Source organism: Pungitius pungitius, chromosome 2 (genome assembly GCF_949316345.1).
Source record: "Pungitius pungitius chromosome 2, fPunPun2.1, whole genome shotgun sequence".
NCBI lineage: Eukaryota > Metazoa > Chordata > Actinopteri > Perciformes > Gasterosteidae > Pungitius > Pungitius pungitius.
Genome location: NC_084901.1, coordinates 33,523,741 through 33,548,558, shown reverse-complemented (window position 1 = coordinate 33,548,558; position 24,818 = coordinate 33,523,741). Strand labels below are relative to the sequence as shown.

At 45.9% G+C, this 24,818-nt stretch overlaps 1 protein-coding gene across 1 annotated transcript; it reads left to right on the top strand.

Moving 5' to 3' along the window:
• Positions 1 to 20,365: 20,365 nt before the first annotated feature.
• egr1 (early growth response 1) lies at positions 20,366 to 24,409 on the top strand. Its single transcript, XM_037460971.2, has 2 exons — positions 20,366 to 21,080; positions 21,901 to 24,409. Exons 1-2 carry the CDS (start codon positions 20,870 to 20,872, stop codon positions 23,211 to 23,213), a joined length of 1,524 nt encoding a protein of 507 aa, XP_037316868.1. The 5' UTR covers positions 20,366 to 20,869; the 3' UTR covers positions 23,214 to 24,409.
• The last annotated feature ends 409 nt before the right edge of the window (positions 24,410 to 24,818 follow it).

The window sequence follows — 24,818 nt, the reverse complement described above, 5'->3', positions numbered from 1 at the left end:
TGCACAAAGAAGCAGTGACATTCCGTTGACATCCGCTGCCTAATGCTGGACACGCAGTGACCATGTCGTTATAACTATGTGACAACAGAGGTGCTGATTGATCTGAAAGCGACACCGCTCCCTAAATGCAAGACTAAATATTAACTGAATAACTGAATCAACTGAAGTTGACATCATATGGATGGGGATCAGCAGCTGGGCTATGAACTTCTCAAATGACACTAATTGCACATATTTTCTCTTCAAGAAGAATGGTCAAACTGCTACTGCACCTCAATCCATTGTGTCAGGTTGTATTTTTATAGCTATTGTATTATTTTGTTCTTAAATTGATTTCTAAAATGTCTCCAAAATAAGGCCAAACACACATCTGTGTCTCATTAAAGTATTTTGCATGTTCTGCACATTGAAATGGGCAGATGTGGAATATGCTACTGCGGGAAATGTTTGAGGTTTCTATGGTGTACTTGATTCACTTTTGCAACTGTTGAGATGAGAAAATACACAAATATACAATACGTATATAAAAGAATCTTCAAGCCAACAGGTGACGAGTTTTTCTTTAATTATAAAATACTTATGGTGGATTTGAAAAAATGTGTCATAAATGGCCCCTTCTTCCTCTCATGTATTTTCCTCTTGGATTCTTTTTCTGTCTCTCAAATACATAATTCAGTGGCTGTGAATCTAATTAAGTATTGAGCATGCACAGATGCTGTTGACCTTAGCGCCGTGTGTAGTATGTAGACGCTGCAACAACTGACACACGTGTTTCTGATTGCATGTGACCACACTGCTTTTAGGTGTCGTGTTACCTACCTGAAGCATTGCATTCCCTTTTGATGGCAAGGAGACACCACTGTAGCCTGGTACTATCGTATGACAGAAGAACAGAACCTTTTCATTTGTTGCCCCCCCCCCTCCTATATGTGCTTGCATCTCTGTGATTGTTGACGATTTACAGGGTTTGCGTGCAGCAGCATTATTGTTGGATAGCACCATTATTTAATATGCTCTGATGGCTCTAAATGCACTGATCATGTGGGGAAAGTGTAAGTGAAACTTAACGTTGTGATTGAAAATAATAAAAAAAACTACAATACATTCGGAACTCTGCAGCCAGATCACAGCCCCCCAAGTGAAAGCTGTGGCTCCCCATAGAGCAACAAATCCAGTTCAAAATCCTCATTACACACAAAGCCTTTCACAACCAAGGCTCTTTCTACCTCTTTTCACCTGCTGGGAGCCCCCCCCCTGGAACCTCCACCCACCAACATGCATCCTTTAATGTTACAATGTAGAGAACATTTAACGATGCATCAATCTTTAAATCCATTTTCTCGTTGTTGTTTTGAACTTGTTCACATTACATGCACGAAGCCAACATGTTCGACCTCTTTATTACAATCCATCACTCTCTCCAGCTCCCTCGGCCTCAGCATCTTCTCATTTAATTTGCTGACCAGATCAATAGTCTAAAATAAACATGCACAGTCACAAATGCATGGACACACACACACACACACACACACACACACACGGCGATGCACAGGCTGTGAACAAAACAAAACCCCTCACACATCACAGGGAACTGTGGCTGTAGCGCTTTGAAGGGCTTTTACTGTGGAGAATAAAACGTTTCCTGGAGCCCCCGAAATAAAGGGGCAGGGAACCCAACGTCAGGCAGGCAGGTAGAGCACAGCAGCACGAGAGAGCCTTCCTGTGAGTGTGCATGACCGCCGTGGAGCTGAGGTGAAATGACTTGTGTCAGGTCTGCAGGACCACTGGCGGCTGACGGCTTTATCACGCAGTTCGGGGGGGGGGGGGGGGGGCACATGCAAACCGTGCTTAAAAACTGCTAATGACTTTTCAGATTTCCCTGGCCCTGGCTCTGCAGAGGATGCGCCCAGTCACAGTTACTCAATCCCGGCCGCTGGACCATTAGGCGCCATCTCACTCCAAGCATGACCGATTCTTCTGCTCCCCCCTCACACACTCTTCACTCCCCAACGAGGTCAGGGGACGAGCCGAGGACTTCATTCCTTACGCTTCTGTCGTTTAAATCAGGTTGGATGAGTGTCATGCTCCCCTCCTCTTTAAAAGCATGGTAATTTGATTCTTTCGACTCATGCCTCCATCAGCTCTAACCCTCCTTTGCCTCTAACTATCTTGGTTTATCGCCCAACTCCGTCCCTAAGTCCTCATCACGGTTGTTTTATGATTGAATTACAGCCTCCAGAGTGGCTGCTGTGCTGTCACCAACGGACCTACATCCCCAGTCTGCTTCTGCCCTCACTCTCTATACTCGCTTGCCCCATCCACCCCAGCACTGCCCTGTCACCTCAGATCAGGAGGGAGCAATAAAGAGAAGGATGAGGGGATTGAAACAAACACTGACCTCATGGCAACTTCTTTGCCTGTAACGTCTAAATGTGTGTTAATCTGTGGCATATGGCAGGAATGGAGAAGAGGATGTAATGTAAGACATACTGTCATTTCCACAATGCTAAATTGGCTTCATAGCTGTAACAAGTTAACAATATATTTTTAATTCTGTTCACTCTATCTTAGATGGTTCACGTTACACTCCACTTGGCATACATGTTCTCTGTGAGACATCCAATACACAGACACAAAGATATTCATATGCACAAATACACGTACGCTGCAGTAATACGAGGCGGATGGGATCGAATGAGGGGGGTGGGGAGGCAAAAGATATCCAAACAGGCCGGTTAGAAGCATGTTTTTATTAATTAGGCCTGACAGTCTCCTCAGCAAACATGAATAAAAAGCGTGGAGCCTCAGACCTGGACTCATGCATAATGGTCGAGTTTAACGAGTGCCAGGGAAGAAAAGAGTGGCTCACATTTCAAAAACATGTAATTAATGCACAGATTAAGGCTTTGATAGTGCAGAGAGCTGCAAGAATGAGCATGTATACAAAACGGGTAACGACTAAGGGAGCTAATCAAACTTCTTTTGAGTATCTTTGTATATGAGGAGACAAAGAAAATGAATACTTTATTTTCCTCATTGATTCCACCACTTTAAAAGCTCTGGAAGCAACACACTAATTGTTCAATTGTGTTGCTTTCTCTCTCTTGATTTACGTGCACTTTGTCAGGTTGACCAGAGGGTCCTTGTGTGACTTACCTTTACTACGCTCCATCCCTCTCTTCCCGCTTTCCCTCACTACAGCGGCTCAGAATAGTCATGTGCTGGTTTCCAAGGCAACCAAGCAGGACCTGTGTCCAGGGAGGGTTGACAGACTGACATGAAACAGCGGCTGCTCTCACAAAACGCCGATACCTTTTTATTAGACTGCTGCACGTTAGTTATATGCTTGTGTGCTGTAAAGAGTGCAAGAAAATGCTTACTTTTTTTTATTCAGGGTCTTTTTGAAATCAGGCCTAAGAAGAAAAAAGTGCCTCGTACAATCTCTCCTTTCCCCAAATGAATGAAGCAAACTAGATTTCGTGGGATAAGCTGCAGCCCCCCCAGAGGACAAGAGGCTTCGTGTTTCTCCCCCCTGGGTCACTACATCAAGTAAGACCCATTAATGTAAAGAGAGAAATTAGAAGCTTTACAAGAACTGAAAGGGAAAAAACAAAAGCTAATGGGCCAGCACTAAGAGAGAGAACACTGCTATCAGTGGTCTAATTAATCTGTTGGCTCGGCCATGTCCAGGCAGCGCAGGGGGGGGGGGTCGAGGAGCTGCAGCGACAACGAGAGACAAGAAGAACAACTGCATTCTCACTCTCACACTTCTCCACTGGGGTGTCATGTGATCCTGGAATGGGACAGTTAACAGCAGGCCGCCGAGTCTAAAGCGCTTCAGGGGTCAGAGATTTGGGATTATTTTGTGTCCCGCATGGGAATTTCCACTTAACATAACTGGAGTTGATGTTTAACCATCAAACAGAGGTGCACATCAGGGCTCAGAGCATTTAAGGGCCTCAGCGACAATCTGTTCCTCTCCAATAGGGAGTGCTGTTTTCTTTCTTCTCTGCAGGATCAGGCTTCTCCGCTTGAGAGAGGAAGAGAAAACGCCAGCGACCCCCCAACATTTATCACAGCGTCCCAAAAAGACAACGTGATTCATCCCTAAATGCTCTTTTCGTTTCTTCCACTCATCCCATCAGACGTTCATTCTGTGGAGTGAATAAGCTGCTACGGCCTCAGTGCACGTGCAGGTGGTTTTATCTTTTGAACCTCTTTTTATTTTTCTCAAAAAACAGGGATGAGGAAGCAGCTCGTGGTGCTCGTTGTTAATGTTGTTTTCTTGAAACATTATAAATGTAAAACAATATAAATAGTGTTAGCAAAGACGCAATACTCCCCATGAGCTGAATACCATGCGGTTTTAAAATAATAATCATGTTAAGAACAACAACCTCATGAGGGAGAGGAGCAGGGGGCAAGAGACAGAGAGAGACAGAGAGAGAGAGAGAGAGACAGAGAGAGAGAGAGAGAGAGAGAGAGAGATGCTGGCAGCTCATTTGCTTTGCTGTTGGTGATCGACGGCTGACAGCTGGTCTCCGATCAGATGTAATTTGCAGGGATGTTTTCATGATGTCTGGAACGTGAGCCAATGTGTGGCCCAGCTCTGTCTCGGGGAGGGAGGATATTTTGAACTTTTTACGTGTGATATAATTTAAATTTCTCCTCAAATGTTTACTGCACTTCCAAAATGATCACAAATGAAATTTGTGCTTAGTTTTCTTCTTTTAATCCAAATAATGATGATTAAATGATGCTGCATCCTTCTTTACCTGCCCATCAATAAATAAAAACTAAATAGAGAAGAGCTGAGTTGTGAAGGAGAAAAAGAGGCTCCTCTCTCAGTTCCAGGTCTGGTGCGGTACATTAAGAAGTCACAGATTTCTTAGAGTAACCCTGCATTTCCCTGTGATGGAGTCTTAAAGATCTGAAGAGCATCAAGAGACATTTCTAAGAGAAGTGCCTTCAGTTTTTATTCATGTACCTCCCTCTTTTTTTGCAAGTGATCTGCAGCTTCAGAGAGCGAGAGGAAGACGGAGAAAGGAAGGAGACTCTTCTCCGCCTGTCACTGTTCAGTTGAAAAAACATTTTGCCAAGAAACACCTCCAAAACTGCTATATGACTTCACTTTGAACATCGCATTCACAAGCAGGTCAGACCCCATCAAACCTACTGATATTTTTAAATCGTGTTCAAAGAGCTAAACTCAGGACCATTGCATCTACAGGTCCTAACGTCTCTGCAGCTACTTTTATTTGGGGGTCCAGAATGTTGTTTGTCATTTTATTTTCCTGTCAATGAGGATCATTGTCTTACTTATTGGCAAGCAACAAGGAGGGAATTCGTCATAACCGCAAGCATTCACTGCGCACACACACACACACACGCACACGCACACACACACACACACACACACACACACACACACACACACACACACACACACACACACACGGTTCTCATATTCTAGACGACAGCTGCAGGGGTGGGGAAGCCTTGGGAAAATGGATCATGGAATAAGGCCAATCAGCACCTGTTTGTCAGTATCAGCTTTGGACAATTTAACAATAGGAAGAGCACACAAAAAAAACAGAGAGAGATTAATAGACGCATTTTGTAAGTAAATACAATAGATTACTGTCACAAACATGCCTTTCGTCGTGTTTTCTCAAGGTGCGCAATACTGTGTGCATTTAGGATGTTCTGCCTGCGTTTATTATTCAACAGAGATTATTCAAATTTAAATATATTACACATCCTGCCCTAATTCACTAAACCCTGTTATAATTAAGACACACACACTTCCACAATGGAGAAAAACACACGCAGAGAGACACGCACAAACAATAATAAAATGTTCCCTTTAAAAAAAATGTTTTCCTGTCAAGCAAAAAGAGCGACGAAGAGATGTAAAATAATGACAGCTAATACGCCTCGATGTTTTTGTCACTCAGAAAACAGGCAGGCTGAGTGTGTGAGTGTGTGTGTGTGTGTGTGTGTGTGTACGAGGCGAGGCGGGGGGGTAGACGATCTTCTCTGAAGCGGCCCAGGCATCAGCACTCAATCATCCCGGATCTGCCAGACGACACCAGCAGAGAAAACACATTACCCGTGTCGTGTCGCCTCGTCTTCTTCTGTTGTCTTCTCTTTATTATATTTAGGGCTGCCTTGCCTCAGGGTCAGGTGACAATCTGCATTATTTTTCTACAAGTTTTCTCTAGACTGTCTGGAGTTTTTTTCCTATACCTCTCAGTGTAAATGGGAGCAGTTGATGGTTTTGAATCCCTACACGAGTCCCTCTGCAGATGACTCTGCTGGCATGGTGTCAGAGAGAAGCTAACAGAGAGCAGCGCTGCACATTAGACAAAAGATGAATACCCAGAAGGGGGGGGGGGGGGGGGATGGAGAGAAGAGGCAAAGAGCCTGTTTGAAGTGTCTGTGTCTGAAGTTTTAGTAAAAATTAGCTCTTCATAACAGCAAATAAATATATAAATTAAACACTTAGAGACATTATCAGGCACTTCCATTCCCCTTGCCTTTTGTGGGCTGGTGGAGATGGAAAACTGAAGGGAAGTAAACACATCTGCATATCTGAGTCATTGGTTCCAAGGGAGCTGTTATGGGCTGTCTCTGCATATCTCTTCTGCTGCTTCCAGCCCACGAGCAACAAAACCAACCCCCTGCACCGCTGACGCCACGTCCGATATTCCAACAGCCCTCTCTCTGATGGACCTGCAAGTGAGGGTGGAACATGTGATTTCAGATCTGAAATGAGCCCATGTTCAAGTTGGTCTTTTCTCAGGTTTTGAACCGCGGTGCCGTCGCTTCACGGCGGAGGAAGGAGTGGTTTGTGTCGCTGCTGCTTAGTGTCCACTTGGCGGTAAGTTGGCACAGTTGGTGTAACAGAGCGGGCCAAGACCGGTCAGGCCCTCTGTCTCCACGGTAGCCATCACCTGGACAACCAAGCGTGCCAGGTCACATCTGAGGGATCAGGGTAACGGCATCAACTGGCAAAACCTGCTTCAGAGCATGCTCATATACATACATATATATATATATAAATGAACTGTGGTAAGACCTCAGATGGCAGTCCTCAAGACACAGAACAACCTAAAGGACCATCATGCCGTGTTAAAGAGACTGAGACTATAAACTCATAATTACATTGTATACTGAGGTATTAAATCAAGTGACAAGTGTACAATCAGACTTCTTTTTCCAATCAGTTTGAAGAAATGGTCATTTAGAAAGGACTGTACCAAAGAGAAATAAGGGTTTATGTGTGTGTGTGTTTGTGAGGAAATGCGTTGGTAGTTTATTTGTCTTGCTCACAGCGGGTCGTCTCCTTCAGACATTTCAATGTTTTTAACAACGCCCTTCCTCCGAACTGCTGTCGGACCATTTTTCAATTAACCTCTGTAGACTCATTCTCCCAAATTAATGTGGCAGACTTTAAACTAAAAAGTTACTACAGATGCATTTGCGCTAAGACAAAAAAAGACAACTGATTTATTAGTTCCAATACCGTCCAAAACAAGATTGTAGAAGAAGTCCCTGGAGAAATGAAGCACTTACACGTGTGTTTCTATGACCATGGATTGATTTCTTTTCAGCTCGACATCCTGTCCCATAGCTCTTGCAAACGCCTTGTGTGTGTACGTGTGTTCATTCCTTCTGGTCAGCAGGAGGAATCTTTCCGTATGGCCGTCCCCCCCCCCCCCCCCCCCCCCCCCCCCCCAGGACCAGGCTGATACCACGGGGATAACGAGCCACTATTCTGCTCTGTCGCAGAGAACCAAACACGCTTTACCAAAAGAGGAAGGACTCGGGGGGGTCAAGGCTCTCTCTCCCTGTCTCGCTTAAGCCACACACACACACACACACACATTTCTTTACAACTTCCACTTTGTTGCGTGTGTCCCCAGCATGTCGGGGTCCCCATGGTAACCTCGTCCTCTGCAGCAAATGGCTGCTGGGATGTGGTGATGGGGTCTCAAGCGAAGTTTATTGATCGACAAGATTTGGTGCCGGTTTCAAAGAAAAACCTGGTTGTGTACTTGTTGAGACTTGCAATCAATAAAAAGAAATCCCTGGAAACAAACTTGATGAATTAATACTCGTGAGAGTTTATGGGCTGTATTTATCTGTTATATCTTTCTTTTTTAGTAGGTTTAGCTGAGTCTGGTTATGCTTATCTATAGTGGTTGTGTATTGTGTTTGTGTGGGTGTGTGTGTGGGTGTGTGTGTGTGTGTGTGTGCGTGTGTGTGTGTGTGTGTGTGTGCGTGCGTGTGTGTGTGCGTGTGCGTGTGTGTGTGTGTGTGCGTGTGTGTGGGTGTTCCATGGTACTTCCTGTAGTTAGGTCCATGCCGTAGACATGATTCATTACTTTCAGTTGCAGATCCACAAATTCACACTATAAATGTGTCTCTTTCCAACACTGTATGTCACACACACACACACACACACACACACACACACACACACACAAACACACAAACACACACACGCACACACACACACACACGCACACACACACAATCGCCCTCTCTGTCGCTGCTACATTACAGTGTTCCAACTCCCACACAAATGGAGAGAAATTAGCGCATCTTGATTCGTGTTTTTTGGGGTAACCAACAGAAATGACCCAAAAATATCTTCAACATGCACTAATTTCTCACTTCCTCTTGCAAGCGGCTCATGAGTGTAGTTATAAATATCACAATCACATAATACTAGGCAAGATGTACCCAGTGGTGTCTATTAAATTCATTCATATAAATAGGCAGTTTACATAACAGATTACTTTCACAAATCTGTTTTTTAATTTGAAGCTCTGCTTCATGGGGAAATGCTGCAGCCCATTTGTGATCATAGTACCGAGTACCAGTCTCCTTGTTTGTGTTCTTCTCGCCCCGTGTGCTCGGCTCAGGTCACAGCGAACAAAGGCCCACGGGAAGTGGGAGCAGCTTTAAAGGCCCGAGAGCTTGTCAATAAAAGAAAAAGGATCTATACGTGCGTGCGTGCACTCGTTGGAGTGGGTTTGGGTGTTGAACATTGAACATTTAATGCAACAACACACATTAATAATTCCACAGTTAATCAAAGTGGCAGCAGTAGTAATATTGCAGCAGGCTGTTGCTCACCTCACCGCAGCCCCCTCCGTTATCTAAAAGGGTAAAGTCCGCATGGAGGAAATTTAACCCTTTACTTTCACTATCCAATTACAGTTCAGTCAACATTTTTCCTTTTTCAAATGAAGCCGCAACTTCCTCATTTGTGATTTTCCACGCCTCTGTGCTCTCTCTTTTTTTTTTTTTTCCAAATGCCGCGTCACTGGGTTGTGGTTTTCTCACAACTCACAGTGCACAGGAAGTGCGTTGTGGCAAAACAGGTCCTTGTCACTGTTTCCACTCCTCACGGACGACCACAGAGCTAAATTTAACACCAACAACAAGATCACATGCATCCAAAAAACTCACTTCCACATACATAGGTTTAATTTAACTTCTCTGAGCTATTTATATCTAACCACGTTAATATACTTAGGTCTAGGTTTACTGTGTGACGCAGTCTGCCACAGAGGAAACAGACCAAGCCAATTAGTGAGCCTCGGGGTAAGTGTGAGGGATCAGGACTGAGACTCAGGAGGAATGAAACAACAACAAAAATACTTCTTTCCAGGTTTTTTACTGGCAAAAACTCTACTTTACAAGACAAATCCAAAATAGCGCAGGCACGAGCCCACGTGACACGCTGGAGAAGGAGAAAGCAAAAGGCCTGGCAACAGAAAACAGGACCACCAAGAAAGCACGAGGACCACTGGCTCGAATCAGCTTATCGGATTAGTCCTTCACTTCAGCTAAACTGCTCAAGAGAACACAGTCACACACGTACTTTTGTATGCAGAGTAACACACATCATTACAGAGCTCAGGTCAGTCCTTTTTACAGACAGTCATGTTTCAGCAAGAATAGAATGTATTACATGTACGCTTCATGATTTTTTGCACCACTGAAAAAGGGAATGGGAAAAAAGTACAGTAAAAACGCTGTGTTACATTGTACCATGTCTTCAGAACCAATCACGTCTGAATATGTCTGTCAAGTATCAATATCAGCCTCTTGATGTGGAGCAGCTCCTCTCTCTGTCGTTGTGTCGAGGGGTTTCTGAGGCCTCGTCTGTGGAGCTCCGTTCACAGTCCAGCTGCAGTGGGGATGAGGATGAGGAGGGTTGAGAAAGAGGCCACTGGACTTGGGTGGGTTTAAAGTTACAAACTGCTCACTGCGACTGGCTCCGCTAACCCAGTCTGGCTGGGATCGTAAGCCAATAGGGGGACAATTACCCCGGAGCCCTGCAGAGTCACGCCGGCCAAAGTCTGGTGTGAGTCCATGTGGGTGTAAGTTCAGCCGCACACACAAACACACTCACTCTACATGTGCTGATTGCTACCAATATGACAATCATTGTTTTAATCTCTTTTTCCCCCCTTAACTTACTATAACTTACTTCACAGATACATTCTGGACCAGCTTGTTTTAGCTTTTCATTTTATCTTTGCTTTAATTAATATACTTCAATTTTGCAAACCATTGATCGATCAAATGGGAAATTTTATACACATTTCCCACACATTCATACAGGGATGAAAGTATGGGATCTGTTTTTAAAAAAAAAGTTTAAATCCCTGAGAGGAATGGTTGTCTCTTTGATTTAAAAAGAGCAGCATTCTTAGTTTCAATTTCGATGTTTTTCTCTTTGCTTCTCTCTGTCATTCCATCTCGTTTATTCCCAGCTCTCTCTTCACCCCCCTGTCCTACTAGTAGTCTATAGGTAGGCCGATGTAAGGTAGGAGTGGTGAGGGTTTGGGCAAAGCAGATTAGCTCTTTTTGTTACTAGTAGAAAATGAGCCAGAGGGCCTGCTAAAAATAGGCAGATTGAGTCCACCCCACTACTCAGAGCTCGGCAGGAGATCAGGCTCGAGAGTGCAACTTCTAAGGCCAGGGTCAGTGTGTTACTATGGCGACAAAGCCACGGCAGTGTGTGTGTCAGGGGGTGAGTGTGTGTGTGTGTGTGTGTGTATTTGCACCACCCGCCCCCTTTTATCCGGGTCTCTCCAGCAGCAGCAGTTAGTCTCCCAGCCCCTGTTGAGAGAGAGAGAGCATGTTGGGAAACGGCAGTCTGGAGTTCCCCTGGCCTCGCTCCAGACCTCCTCTGCCTCCTCGTCTCCCCCCACCCGCTTCCCCTATCCCCCTGCTGGCTTTTTCAATGAGGAGAGATATGGGTTCATACATGTGTGTGTGTGTGGCTGTTCACAACAGTCCATAGAGAAACAGTCCTGTTCACAGCTGGTCGTCTCCAGGGTTTGAATACAGAACTTCCTCCAAACTGAAGGTTCAAACGGATCTAGAGTCAGTGTAAGCTTCCCTACATGCATCTGCTTTGACTCATTTTCTCCAGTTACCCATTCTGAAAAGGAGAAATGAGGCGTTTTCAAAACAATTTGCGCCTATTTATGGCTCTGACTAAACCCAGAACGCCATCATCAACACAATTGTCATCATCGTAGCCACAAATGTTGGGTTTACAATAAATAACAATTCAGGTACTGTGAAAGCTGTAACAGCTTTGAACCTGAATCTAGAGTTCAACATACACATTCGTGGTCTGACTTGATTGTCTTTTCACTCTAGAAGCGCCGGAGTTTGAATCCTCTGAGCGCCAGATCCCAAAACATTGGAAAGTCAGAGATGTCATGATGTCACACATTGATAAGAAGTGGGCGTACGGGCGTGAGAGATGTCAACGAGGCAGCACAATTACCTGAGAGCAACCTGTTGAAGCATGTTTACCTGCACCCACTGCATTGGCTGCTGTAGCCTCTGAGCCAGAGGAACAAGCTGCTGCACGTCAGCTTCTGCCACAAAAGCACTGAATAGTGACTCCCCCCCCGCCTTTCACCAAGCGCTGACAAAGCACAGCGTCACAGTTTCCGAAACCTTTCCCTCCACTTTTGCATCACCTTGCATGCAAGTAAACAGAAATGATGGTGTGCTGGTGTGAACCGGATGTGTGACAGAACGTCAAGTTGTATGGTACAGTAAGTACATTAAAGGACAAACACACATAGTCTCTCTATTTACCGTTTTGCTCATTGCAGTTGTTGAAACACAACGGAATGATGTGGAGGTTAAGGAGAAGTAGAGAGAAACAAGAGGCAGATTTGGGTTAAAGCCGAGGAAATATCCAGGAAGTGCTGATGTCAGCAGAGTTCAGCCCAAAAAAAAATGGATGAATAAAAAGTTGCCAAAAAAAGAAATCTGAGGGTAAAGCTTGAAAACAGTGGGTTTGATAAAGTGACTTAAATTGAAACCGTCTTTTTTTTGTCTGGCTGGCCTTAAACGAGACCACAGGGTCTGGGACGCCGGAGCCACAGCCGCTGCATGAGAACGAAACACAGGCAGCTTCCTCTTTCCACTCATCAGCTGCTCTGCTGCGCTTCTCTCCGTCTCTCTTCTTCCTTTTCGATCGTTCTCTCCGACCGAGCCCTGTGATATCACGGAGCGACGGATGTGAAGTCATTTCCTGTTTGGTTTTTTCGCGCTGCCAGCAACTACAGAAGAAGCAGCCCGCTGACAGCTGTGAGTGGAGCTCGAAACATGCAAATAAATGGGGTCAAAGGTTAGTTTGTTGATTGCAAGTGTTTTGAAGACCCAGCAGCTGCTTTCCACACCAAAATTAGAGCCTCTGAAAGTGTTTTATTTGTTTTTTGGTCTGTGGCTAACCCGTATGCTGGTTTTGAGAGTGCAAAGCTCTCATACAGGGGTCACGCCAACAACTTCTCTAACAATGCAGGTGCACTAACACACTGAAGGGGTACTTTTGGCAAGCAGGGCCACATCTGGAGGACAATACTCGAATTTGATGTGCATCTCTTGTATTATCTATTCTGCCCAACAGCAGTGAAGAACGGTAACTACTTTCCACATCATCTGTTGCTAGTTGAGAGTCTCCTGGTGACAGACAGGCTGTGACACCCAGCCCTGGTAATAGAAGGCAATTATAAGCCCTGGCGAGAGCTGTGGCAATGGGGAAAACTTTTATACAGCCCCCCTCCTGGGGCGCTGACATGCAGACACACGGAAATTAATTGCTACAAAACATCAGGCGAGCTTGACGCACACATGCGCACAGTCAAACTCCTGGAAAGGAGAAGAATTAAACAATGCACATCATGCAATGTTGCATTGATGCTCATGAGGAGGAAGAAGAAGAAGAAAGAAAAGGCAGCAAGTAGCTCTCTTCCAACAAATCATGTTTTCATCTAAATAAAGAAGCCTAAGACAATAGACTCGGGTACCTTGGAGACCAGGAGGACTATTTCTCCATGGCAACCAGTTTGGTGTGTGACAATGCCGCAGTGCGAGGGTTTGAACTGCTAAAGCTGTCTGGGATTGCATTGATAGATGGGGAGAGAGAAAGGCTCAGAGAGTGAGACCCGTGGAGGGTTGTCTGTGTGCTGGTAATGAGAACACACACTGTCACAAACCCCACTGCGAGAAAAATGGAAGTTCACCACTTTCCAACTCACCCTATATTCTTTATTTGACTCCCTAAGTCAACACAGAGTGAAATCCTGTTCTCAACTAAATTGTGACACTAAGCATGTTTATGTTTCCAACCGTGCATATCCAAATATTCTCACACGTAAACATTTCTCTAGCGTTGCTATGGAGTTGTTTGGCAGCACCATGTGGCCTTCGTAGGAGATTTATTTTAATTGTGTGGTGTATTGCGGCCAGGAGAATGTCAGGCTATATGCTGGGTGTGTTCTGTCAGCACACTTGTGGATACATGTAATTGTGTCGGCCCTCAGACATTATCGCGTGTGTGTGTGTGTGTGTGTGTGGGTGTTTGTGTTCAATACGCCATGTGTAGGCTGTGTTTGGATAGCAGGACAAACACAAATAACAGGACGCTTTGGTTTGTGTCTTTGTTGCAACATGTGTGTGTGTGTGTGTGTGTGTGTGGGCAATGAAGACAATTTGAAAGGTGGTCACTTCCTGTTTGATGACGCCTCCACACACATGCATCACAATCCTGGGATTTAATCGAGAATATTGTTCCATATTGTTGATTTGGGCTCTTTTTTTTCACTCAAGGTGGGCCGAAGCTCGTGGAAGTCTTTAACAAACTGCACACTTCTGCAAGTCTCAACGCCGTCCTCAACCATTTCTCCTTGTCAGCATCACCCCGCAACTATCATCATGCAATCTCCTTTGTGTGTCTTTATTTTTATTTGCAGTGCGCTTTATAGAAATTCATTACACTGTCTGCCGCCAGCGTAGGCAGAAAAATATTCCCTGAGCGCGTCTGAACTCTCACCCCGCTTTAATGTAAACACTGCTCCTCAGTCACGTTTCTCCCATTAAAGTAAACTCCTGCATTATGTATGAATCCAGTCTCCTTAATCCAGTTGCACCACTAACCCGCACACCCAGGTGTTCCTAAGTCCTCACGTGAAGAGAGAGAGAGAGACAGCTCTGACCCCGGTAAAGGACTAAATGAGATTACCTGTAATTACTTATCACTTGGGACGCTTCAGTGTCTGGCTGCTGCAGCGTTTGGGTTTAGACATTTTTCTGTTAAATCTTCAGTCAAACTGCCCCAAAGTGACGTTTGGCCCCACAAGCCTCAACTCTTTAAAAAACGATTGTCCCGTAAGCCCGATGCTTCTCACAGTAATTCCTATTTTCATACCCCTTTCCTTCCATTCCCTTCCATTCTTAGCCCCCCCCCCCCCCCTTTTCCTTGGAAGCATTTAAAAGCTGCTGTTGTTTGTCAGTCTGCTTCGTCAGCCATCATCTCTGTTGACGTGTGGCACTCGGAGTTAAATGATTATCGTAGGATTGTAAGAGGGTTGCGAGGCTTTCTGACGCAGACCTGTCTCCTCAGCCCTGTAGGCTATCCCATGTCTGCAGTCTCCAGCTGGGGTAGAGTGGAAAGGTGGGGGGAGAGGAGGTGGAGGTGAAGGATGGGTAGGAGGGAGAGGGGCTTCACCTGAATCAGCCTGTCGTACCTGCCCCGAGGCCCACCTGTCAGCATCCCAGCGACAGTCACTTTCTCTTTCACTCTCTGTCACTTTCTGGCTCTGTCTTTCCATCACGTCCTCTGCCTGTGTGTCTCTCCTCAGCCATTTATCTCTCTGCCTCTCACTTTACACTACAAAACAAATAACTCTCAGCTGAGCGGAGGTGCCTCTCGATGCCAGTCATTTTCACTTCACAGCAAGTTATTGGGAAAAGCTCTGGCCATCGGACCCGAGGAGACTATTTGTCTTGGCCGGTTCTGATCTGACTCAAAACTCAAATAAACTCTGGAGAACCACTTGAAGGCTTATGTGTGAACGTGTACGTGCGCACGCCTTGCCTGTTTCTGAAACTCCAGGTGGAGACAGGTCGTCCTTTGAGAGGCGGGGTGATTTCAGGGTAGGTTTACCCAATTTTCAGCAGCTCGGGCTTTGTGTTCATAGCGGCAAAGATGAAAAACAAACCATTTGCCCTTTCTTGCCGTTCTCTGAAAGCATGTCAAGGGCCAAGGAACGAGCAAGGGTGATAGCGTTAGCGTCTGATGCAAAACCCGCGATGCACGAGGCCCGTCTTCCAACTAAACACATGTGGACTGGCAAAGAGCCGCGTGACTGTGGACTGGAGCTAAATTAGACTCCTGGACACAAATGTGAGGACCGATAGAATAAAAACAAGTCTGTGAATTTGGGTGTTTTCTGTCTGCTCCCAGTTTGCATGCACATGACTCACACCCAAACGAGTCGGCTAAAGACAACAAACCAGTTGCTGCTCGGTCTGGACGCTGAGGCCACATCTTTCTGCCTCCCCGTCTCTTCCCGTCTCTTCCTGTCCGACTCTGTCCACATGAAGACGTCAGCAGTGTGGAGAACAGTTGGTTTTAGTCATCTCAGTCAAGGAGGAGCTTTGTCACAGTGCGATAATGTGTCAAATCCAAGCATCTATGTAATGTGGTCCGGTCCAGGCTCGCACGGTACTTTTCAATCAACTAAGTCATGTGGATCTGCCCCCTGAGCCAAAGTACCAAAAGATAGAATGTAAAAGTACAACATTAAAAATCTTACAATGTATTAAAGCTTTAATAAATACTAGTTCTCTAGAAAAGTTGCCTCAGATATTATAAAATATACAACCTATTATTTATTGATTCATGAATAGTTTATAGTTTTAGAGGCAGGACAAAAAAAGAAAGAAAAATGTTCTCTCACAAAAATCATGATATCATCATAGCAAGTCTTCCTCTAAAATGTAAGGAATAGCTATGAGAAACATTTAGTGATATTAAAAGCAATAAAGGTGTGAAAAACGAAGTATAAAATGGCAGAAAATGGAAATATCTCATACGTGTCCTTAAGTACAGTCAATGAGGCAAATCTCTCACAATCAATAACAACGCAAGTGACTTTAGGCTCCTTATCTCGGTGGGTAAAATTCAATAGCAGTTTTATATAAAGTATTTAGTATTGAGCAAAGGCTTCAATAGTCATGAGTCATGAGTAATGAGCCAGGATTTGCTTCCCAAACCACATGTTAAAATGGAGAGTTATGCTGTAAGTACATTGATCACTTCTATTCACATGCGCTGGTCTTATGGCTCGGACAAACACAGAGAAGTGTGACAACCTCTACACGTTACGCCTCGTCTTTCAGAGCACTACCACTGACTCATCAGGAACTAAAAGGTCAGAGGTCAGATCTTTTGTCACTTGAATCAACCAACAAGAGCCTGGTGAGTCACCCATCCTTGGGGGGTGGGCTTTGGGTCGTGTTGGCTAAATTGTCTTCAGGAAGCAACGAGTGGCTCCTCGATGCCGGGCCTCCTTTCCTGTGTGATACGCTAACACCTACCCTGCTCCACAGCCTCGAGAGTAATACGACAAGGGGGGGACACCTACAGTCTCTGTGAAATATGAGCTGGGCCTCAGGCTTCAGTGGGTCCGATTCCACAGTAAAATAACCGGTGATCCTACCCACATAATCATGGGGCCAGCATTCCACGGCAGCATTCCTGAGCTCCTCTGAGTAGAAAAGTGTCAGCAACAGGTGGTGAGCTGCAATCGCCTACAACGCATTGTAATGTGCGGTCTTGGATTCCAATAGGTGAGCCAAAGTTTACAACGGGCGCCGAGTCGACGTGTCACAACAGCGACTGTAACAGACGTCTTTATCGACGGTGGATTCCGTAACCCCCCTCAGATCCATTTGGCTTTTCATGCATGTCAATTAGTCCAGATTTTCACCGACACTTTTATACTGTGTTCACACCGCCGACGGAATTGTTTTATCCCTCGAACGCCGCTTTGTCTTTTCCCTGGCGCATCGCAGTCTGATTGTAAAAGGTCAGGCCGCATATTCCCACTGAAATAAATTACATTTATCAAATAGCATCCTATTTGTTTTCTGCTCCCTCGCTTTAACTCTAAGGGAGAATCTTCAGCATTTCACTCTGACCAGGACTATCGGGCCTTCGCTCTTCTCCCACATAATTAATCAACTCTCCCTTTATGTTCTAGGCCCCAACATTTCATTTTTCATCATTTCAGAAGCCACCACTCTCTCCCCATCCCGCTCCATAAAATATAACTATCATTGCGCCAAAATAGCCAGGCCCTCTCTCCTCCTCTTCATGTGTCATCACATTATCCCCTCCTCCCCATCCTCTCTGGCCAGATTATGTAACATGCAGGCTTTGCTAACTGTCATCGTCCACTCTCTAATCTTGGCCCGGCCCTCTCGGGAGCACACGTGGCTGAACGCGCCTGTATGCTAATGCGTAGGGATTGCACCGCCGCTCGCTGTGGGTGGTGGAGGAGAGGAGTTTCCGTCTGTCCGTCCAGCCTCGCTGACTGACAGCCTGAAATGCCAGCACAAAGCCTGGTATCTGCTCCCACGTACACTATGTAGGTGTGAGGATCCACTCTCGGCCGCTCTATTTTCTATTTCTCCATCGTCCTCAGCCTTCCTTCCCACATTGTCCATCTCTTTTACTTAACGCGCCTCCGAATTCTCCAGATGTATACATCAAAATGTTTACGCGCTCTTTCTGGTCCAGAGATGTTTCAACTCCTCTCTTTTTTTGCCTTCCCTATCCCTATCATGTGTGTGTGTGTGTGTGTGTGTGTGTGTGGCTGTGTTTGTGTGGCCAGCGATGGGGAACACACTGAGGAGACTCACACACACACACACACACACACACACACACACTAATTCCCCTGCCCTTACAGAATCTGGCTTCCACCCCCTCTATATGCATCAGTGTGAAGGGAGGCCCAAACAGCCACTGTGAACTGTTTATCATCTTTATTACTTTATTACTTTTCCGACAGTTTTCCCTAACCTGATTTTATCGCATTGTCATCAGATGATGAGTTTCTCATCTGCTCCCTCTACACTTTTCCCTAGTGAATCGACGTAGGTATAACTGATCCATGAAATCAGCGGCCGATGTAGACAGGAGTTCACATTCGGTGTCACGCAGTTACAGACTCCCCATCACTGGGTCCGGAGCTCCTGGTCTTCATTTCACTCTCGGCTGAAAAATGCCACATTATCTCAAGTTTTTTGGAGGGAGTGCATGGGAGGCATCGGTTTCCTTCCAAAACAGGGATTTGCACCGCCACATTCCTTTAAAAGTGCATTTATGTGTAACTCACTGCATGAATAAACAACATTACACATTCTCCAGCTGCGACTTCAGGCTTATTTGGATTTTGTGAAGGAACCTCTGCTCAACATCATGCATAATATATGACAGAATTTTGCTATCAGTCTAATGGGGGGGTAAACAGAAGGATTTCTGGAATGGGAAACGCATTCGAGAGAATGCAATCCAGGAAAGACCAGAAACCTTTAGAGGTGTGAATCCCCTCTCGTTTCCACATCCATCCAGTGCAGCGGAGTGTTATTCAGTCCAGGGTGAGCCGGACTGTGACCCCCGTACATGAAGGGCAGTTGAACGCTTTAAGGGTAAGCAATAAAATAAAATGATTCCAAATATTCTAAAATAAAATATATATGCAGAACAGAGGGTCTCACCTGCACTGCTCTCTCTAGCGCATCATTGGCATCTCTCTCTCTCTCTCTCTCTCTCTCTCTCTCTCTCTCTCTTCACACCCATAGTGTCCTGCCCGCGATGTTTCCCAATGAGGTTGCTCGCATATAGATCCAGTCAGCAGCAAGGGAAACACATTGATTTCCCGTCAGCCTCCACCGAGGAGTGCTGGCGAGCCAGCCGAAGCGGGCGCAGCCGATGGGGGGGGGGGGGGGGGGACATCGGCATCCCGCAGGCGTCCTGGCAGCTGTGCGCAGCGTTGTTAATTTCGGCCCATTAGGCCGCTGAGTGGCAGAGAGATTCCCCAAATATTGAGCTGGGGACACCCCTCAATTAGACGGATCGCTCCGCACCTCGTCAGCACCCGCGGCTCTCTGTAGCCATTAATCAATGACACGGCCCGGAGAGATGGAAAGTTCATTTAGAAGGAGGTCTGCAAGAGTTTGCACCCTCTTGTATTTTTGAGCTCATATTGCTTGTCTCTTATTTATAATGGTATAATCGTTCAATAAAATGTTCCAGGCTAAAAAAAGAAACGAGAAAGTCACGTTCTTCCTAATTGACTTGTTATTTTCGTGTCATTACAGAATTGTTTAACGTTTGTGGTTGAACAGGTTTCGTTTGTATGAAGCGCGAAAGGCGCTGCGCCTTCAACTTTTACAACAGCAGCCGATTAAATGAGGTCCAGCAGTTATTTCACACAAAGCCAAAGCCTTAAAACAGCCGAGCTGGATTCCGCCGCCGACATTAGTTATTATGAGCGCTGGACATGATTTGCACTCCAGCCTCTCATTCACTGCCAAGCAGCGATCAAGCGCTGCCTCAGGAAGTCCCAAATAAGGACAAGGAAATGGAAACCCACCGGAATAGGTCCTTATGTAGTCACGACCTTATAAGGCACGGCGCAGCCGGGCTTTCCGGCAGCAGCGCAGCCTGCTGCACAGATGGGAAATCCGAATCAAATCTATCGGACAACAGGCAAAGAGCAGGGATTCTGGTACCGTCCCGCGGAGCTGCTCAGCTATGAAGAGACATCGATTCAGGACAGAGGAAGAGCGCCGTTGTCTTCGCAATTTACTGCTAGAGCTTAATATAAAGTCTCTGCTCTCCGCTCTCCCCCAGGCCGGCGTCATGTGTCCTCCGCTGCAGTGCCTAAATATGGGCTTCCTCCTCTCCATATATGGACATCTACGTCACGGCAAGAGGGTTTATATAGAGCGGGGAAACCTCTCAGCTCAGACAGAGCGCCGAGAGCCCACGCGAGCCACTGTTAGAGCAGAGGTAGATAGGCAAACACATAGAACTCCCGTTCTGCAAAACAATAAAAGTACAAAGTCAATTCAAAACAACATCCATCCAAGAGGGTCAGAACCTGACTGGATGAGTCACTTATTAATTAGATCAAAAAAAATCAACATTGATCTGTTGAATCATTTCAATGGATGTTAGGGAATCAGTATTAAGGACACTTTTGATTTTTTCTGAAAAGACAAGTGGATCTTAACTCATCTCTGAGAGAACAAGGACGACAACGGGACAACTGGAGAGCAAGAGTCACAGAGCAAGACGGCAAACGAAAGCTTCCTCCACATCGGCAGAAGTGTGCAGCGCTCCCTGAGCAGGGCAAAGTGATTACTTCCACCTGCGAGGCATCGCTCAGCCAGTGTGCGACCAGCCTCCCTCCCGGCGTTCATCACCAGCCCCCCAGCGCAGCTCCAGCACCAGCAGAGGATGGCTGCAGCCAAGACCGAGATGATCCTCCCAACCCTGCAGATCTCAGAGTCTCTGAGCTTCCCTCACTCCCCCATGGATAACTATCCCAAGCTGGAGGAGGTGATGATGCTCAGCTCTGCAGGCACCCCCTTCCTTACTGCCTCCGCACCCGAAGGTGCAGGCTTTGGCTCCGGGGAGCCAGGAGAACAGTACGACCACCTTGCCGGAGGTAAGATTTCCCCTTTTTTTTGCCTCTGGTGCTCTGTGCTGCATGTGAAACTGGATTGATGATTACAGCACATCTGCTGAAATGCACTAAAATCAAAAAAGGAGCAAAGTTAACAAACAGCCGTGTTATTTTAATTGTTATTTATGTTGTCTGCATATTACCAATTTGCATGATTCAATGATCATATATTTTCTTCCAAGTCTTTATGTATTTGTTTCACCATGACTTGTGAAGAAAAATGTTTTACATTTGAATATAAGGTAACCAAACAATGCATAAAGACAATAAAAATTCACAAATAGATAGCGACAGGGAAATAAAAAATGAATCTCACTTGTGTCGATAGTTCTAGATCCACGTAGTCACTCGTCAGTCACTGCGTGCCTCTAAACGCTTCAACAGCTCAATTCAAATTGCATTCCTAAAACCAGCTGAACTGCAGTTTAGGTAATCAATTGCCCGAGGCTCTGTGATGGGCTTCAAGAATGTGTGTGTGTGTGTGTGTGTTGCGTGTGTGTCTGTGTGAAGGCAGGAAGACAGAAAAGACTCAAAGAAAGATCGAGAGAGCGAGCAGAGGGAAATAATGCGAGCATAGAAAGCTTGCACAGCAGCTCTTGTTGAGGTTAGGAGAGGCAGTTCTACAGTTTAGGGGGGAAAGAGTCTAGTTGTGGGGGGGATTCTGTGTATGGGCATCGGACTGATGTGTTCCAGAGGAGAGGGGTCCCGCTGTCCACGGGAATGATTCCCCCTCTCCCTCCCTCCTGGGTATTTATCGACAGTTTGATTAATGTCTCTTCTTCTTTCTCTGTGCTCCCTGCAGATACGTTACCTGATATCCCCTTTAACTGCGAGAAGTCATTGGGAGATCAGACCTACCCCACCCAGAGGCTGCCCCCCATCTCTTACACGGGCCGCTTCACCCTGGAGCCCGCCACCGCCTGCAGCAACAGCCTCTGGGCGGAGCCCATCCTGGGCCTGTTCACTGGTCTGATGGGCAATATTGCCCCCAGCTCTTCCTCCGCTGCCTCGCAGACCACCTCGTCCTCCTCGGCATCGATCCCGTCCTCCACTTCTTCCTCTTCTACCTCCTCCTCTCAGAGCCTCAGTTCCTCCATTCACCACAATGAGCCCAACCCCATCTACTCCGCCGCCCCAACCTATTCCAGCCCCAACTCTGACATCTTCCCGGACCAAGGCCAGGCTTTCCCCAGCTCGGCCGGTGGTGTGCAGTACCCTCCTCCTGCCTATCCCAATGGCAAGACCTGCAACACCAGCTTCCCTGTGCCCATGATTCCCGACTACCTCTTTCCTCAGCAGCAGGGAGAGATCAGCCTGGTGCCCCCTGATCAAAAGCCCTTCCAGAGTCAGTCCAACCAGCCGTCCCTCACCCCTCTGTCCACCATCAAGGCCTTCGCCACCCAGACCGGCTCCCAGGATTTAAAGAGCGTCTACCAGTCCCAGCTGATTAAGCCCAGCCGCATGCGCAAGTACCCCACCCGGCCGAGCAAGACGCCACCTCACGAGAGGCCCTACGCCTGCCCCGTGGAGACGTGCGATCGCCGCTTCTCCCGCTCCGATGAGCTGACTCGCCACATCCGTATCCACACTGGCCAGAAGCCCTTCCAGTGCCGCATCTGCATGCGCAACTTCAGCCGCAGCGACCACCTGACGACACACATCCGCACCCACACGGGTGAGAAGCCCTTTGCCTGCGAGATCTGCGGACGCAAGTTCGCCCGCAGCGACGAGAGGAAGAGGCACACAAAGATCCACCTGCGGCAGAAGGACAAGAAAGCGGAAAAGACGGGAGCGGTGGTGGTGAGTGCAGCGGCGGCAACATCTGCCTCCTCACCTGCCTCCAGCTACCCTTCGCCCATCACCTCCTACCCCTCTCCAGTGTCCTCCTATCCCTCTCCAGTCACCTCCTGCTACTCCTCTCCAGTCCACACGTCCTATCCGTCTCCTTCCATCGCCACCACCTACCCATCAGTGTCCATGTCCAGCACCTTTCAGTCCCAGATTGCCTCTTCCTTCTCCTCCTCAGTCGCCTCTCACATCTACAGCTCCCCCATCCCCACCCCGCTATCAGACATGCAGACCACTCTCTCCCCAAGGACAATCGAGATCTGCTAAAAAAAACTTTCTACAGTCTCTCTGCACCTCTCCTTCCTTAAGGTTCTTTGAGGAGAAAGAAATCAGCATCAAAAGACTTTGTTTTCTCCTCCAAAAAGCACTTTGTTTGTCTGCTGATTTAAAAGCCACACGTCAAGGACTGGGCAACGACAGCAAAAGATGAGAAGGGATTTCTTCCTGTCCCTGTAAAACAAATGCAGCTCTTCAAATGTTTAAGGGACTCAGCAGATAAGGGTGCGGGAGCTGACGGGTCTCTTCTAATAGATACACAGAAACCAAGAGACTGACTGAGAGGCACCTTGAAGGCACTCCCTACAGTAGGCTACAAAAGACTTTGAATGATATACATAAGCTACCATATATGTATATTGTACATGTGCCATGTTTCGTTTTTATCATTCTTTGGTACCATTGATGTGAAACATGATTTGCATATTTGCATTGTATTATTTGAAGTGAGCAGGGCCATATTTTCTACATACTTTCTCTATTATGTAGTGATGATGCTGTGATACGTTTTGACATTGTTTGAAAAAAAAAAGCACTTAAGTATTCAAGCATGAGTTAGAGTGATGTTAATTTCTGTTTGTAAATATCATCCAGTGGTACTATCTCTTTCTCTCTTTCTCACATGTGACATATCGCTCGGTTATATGGAAAAATAGAGAAAAGAAAAAATACATTTAAAAGGAAAAAAAAAACAACTAAACAAGAAAAACGCTCCCGTTATTTGGTGCCTTTTTGTGAAGCCGTGCTGAAGTTCTGACTCGGCTGTGAGCGAGAGGATGCACTGCATCTCGCCTTAAGGGTTGAGGGAATATTTTTGTTACAGAATGTAAGTCATAATCAGAGCGAGGAAAAAGGGACGAGCTACGAGGGCACCGCTTCATTTCATTAGAATGTAAGCAAAAAAACTATAAAGTATATTTTTGTAAAAGTGTAAATATCCACATCTTCAAGAGCTGGAATGTTGAAGTTACCTACTGAGTAGGCATGGGATTCTTTTGTATGTTATAAACATGCAGTTCATTATTTTGTGGTTATCTTAATTTTGTATTTGTGTTTGTTAAAACAAGTGACTGTTTCTGGCTTCTAAACACATTGAATGCGCTTAACTGCCAACAGGATATTTGGTGTACAAGATATCCTCCCAGAAATGAAATCTAAATAAAATTATGAATATATATATATATGTATATTTGCTCTCCCACTTTATTGTCCGACTTTCTACCTTTCAAATATTTCCATTAATGCATCAAATCACTTCATAGAGGGACTGCATTACATCCCACTCTTAATTGCATCATGTACATCCTCATATGTTAACATCACACATTCCATCATCTTATATTTTAATTGCATACAGATTATAAGTGTAGATTAATACCACAACGTTCCATCGCAACAAGACACTGTGTCCTTTTAATGAAATCTGCACAGCAGGATCTCATGGAAACTCTGTTTCAATCACTTTTCTCCAATTGAACCCTATATTAATGATAACACTAATGCATGACTCCCATGCCTATAACCACTGGAGATGAGGAATTCTTATCTACATCCAACGTACTCTTGAAGATATTAAGCGTATCAAAAATCACATTT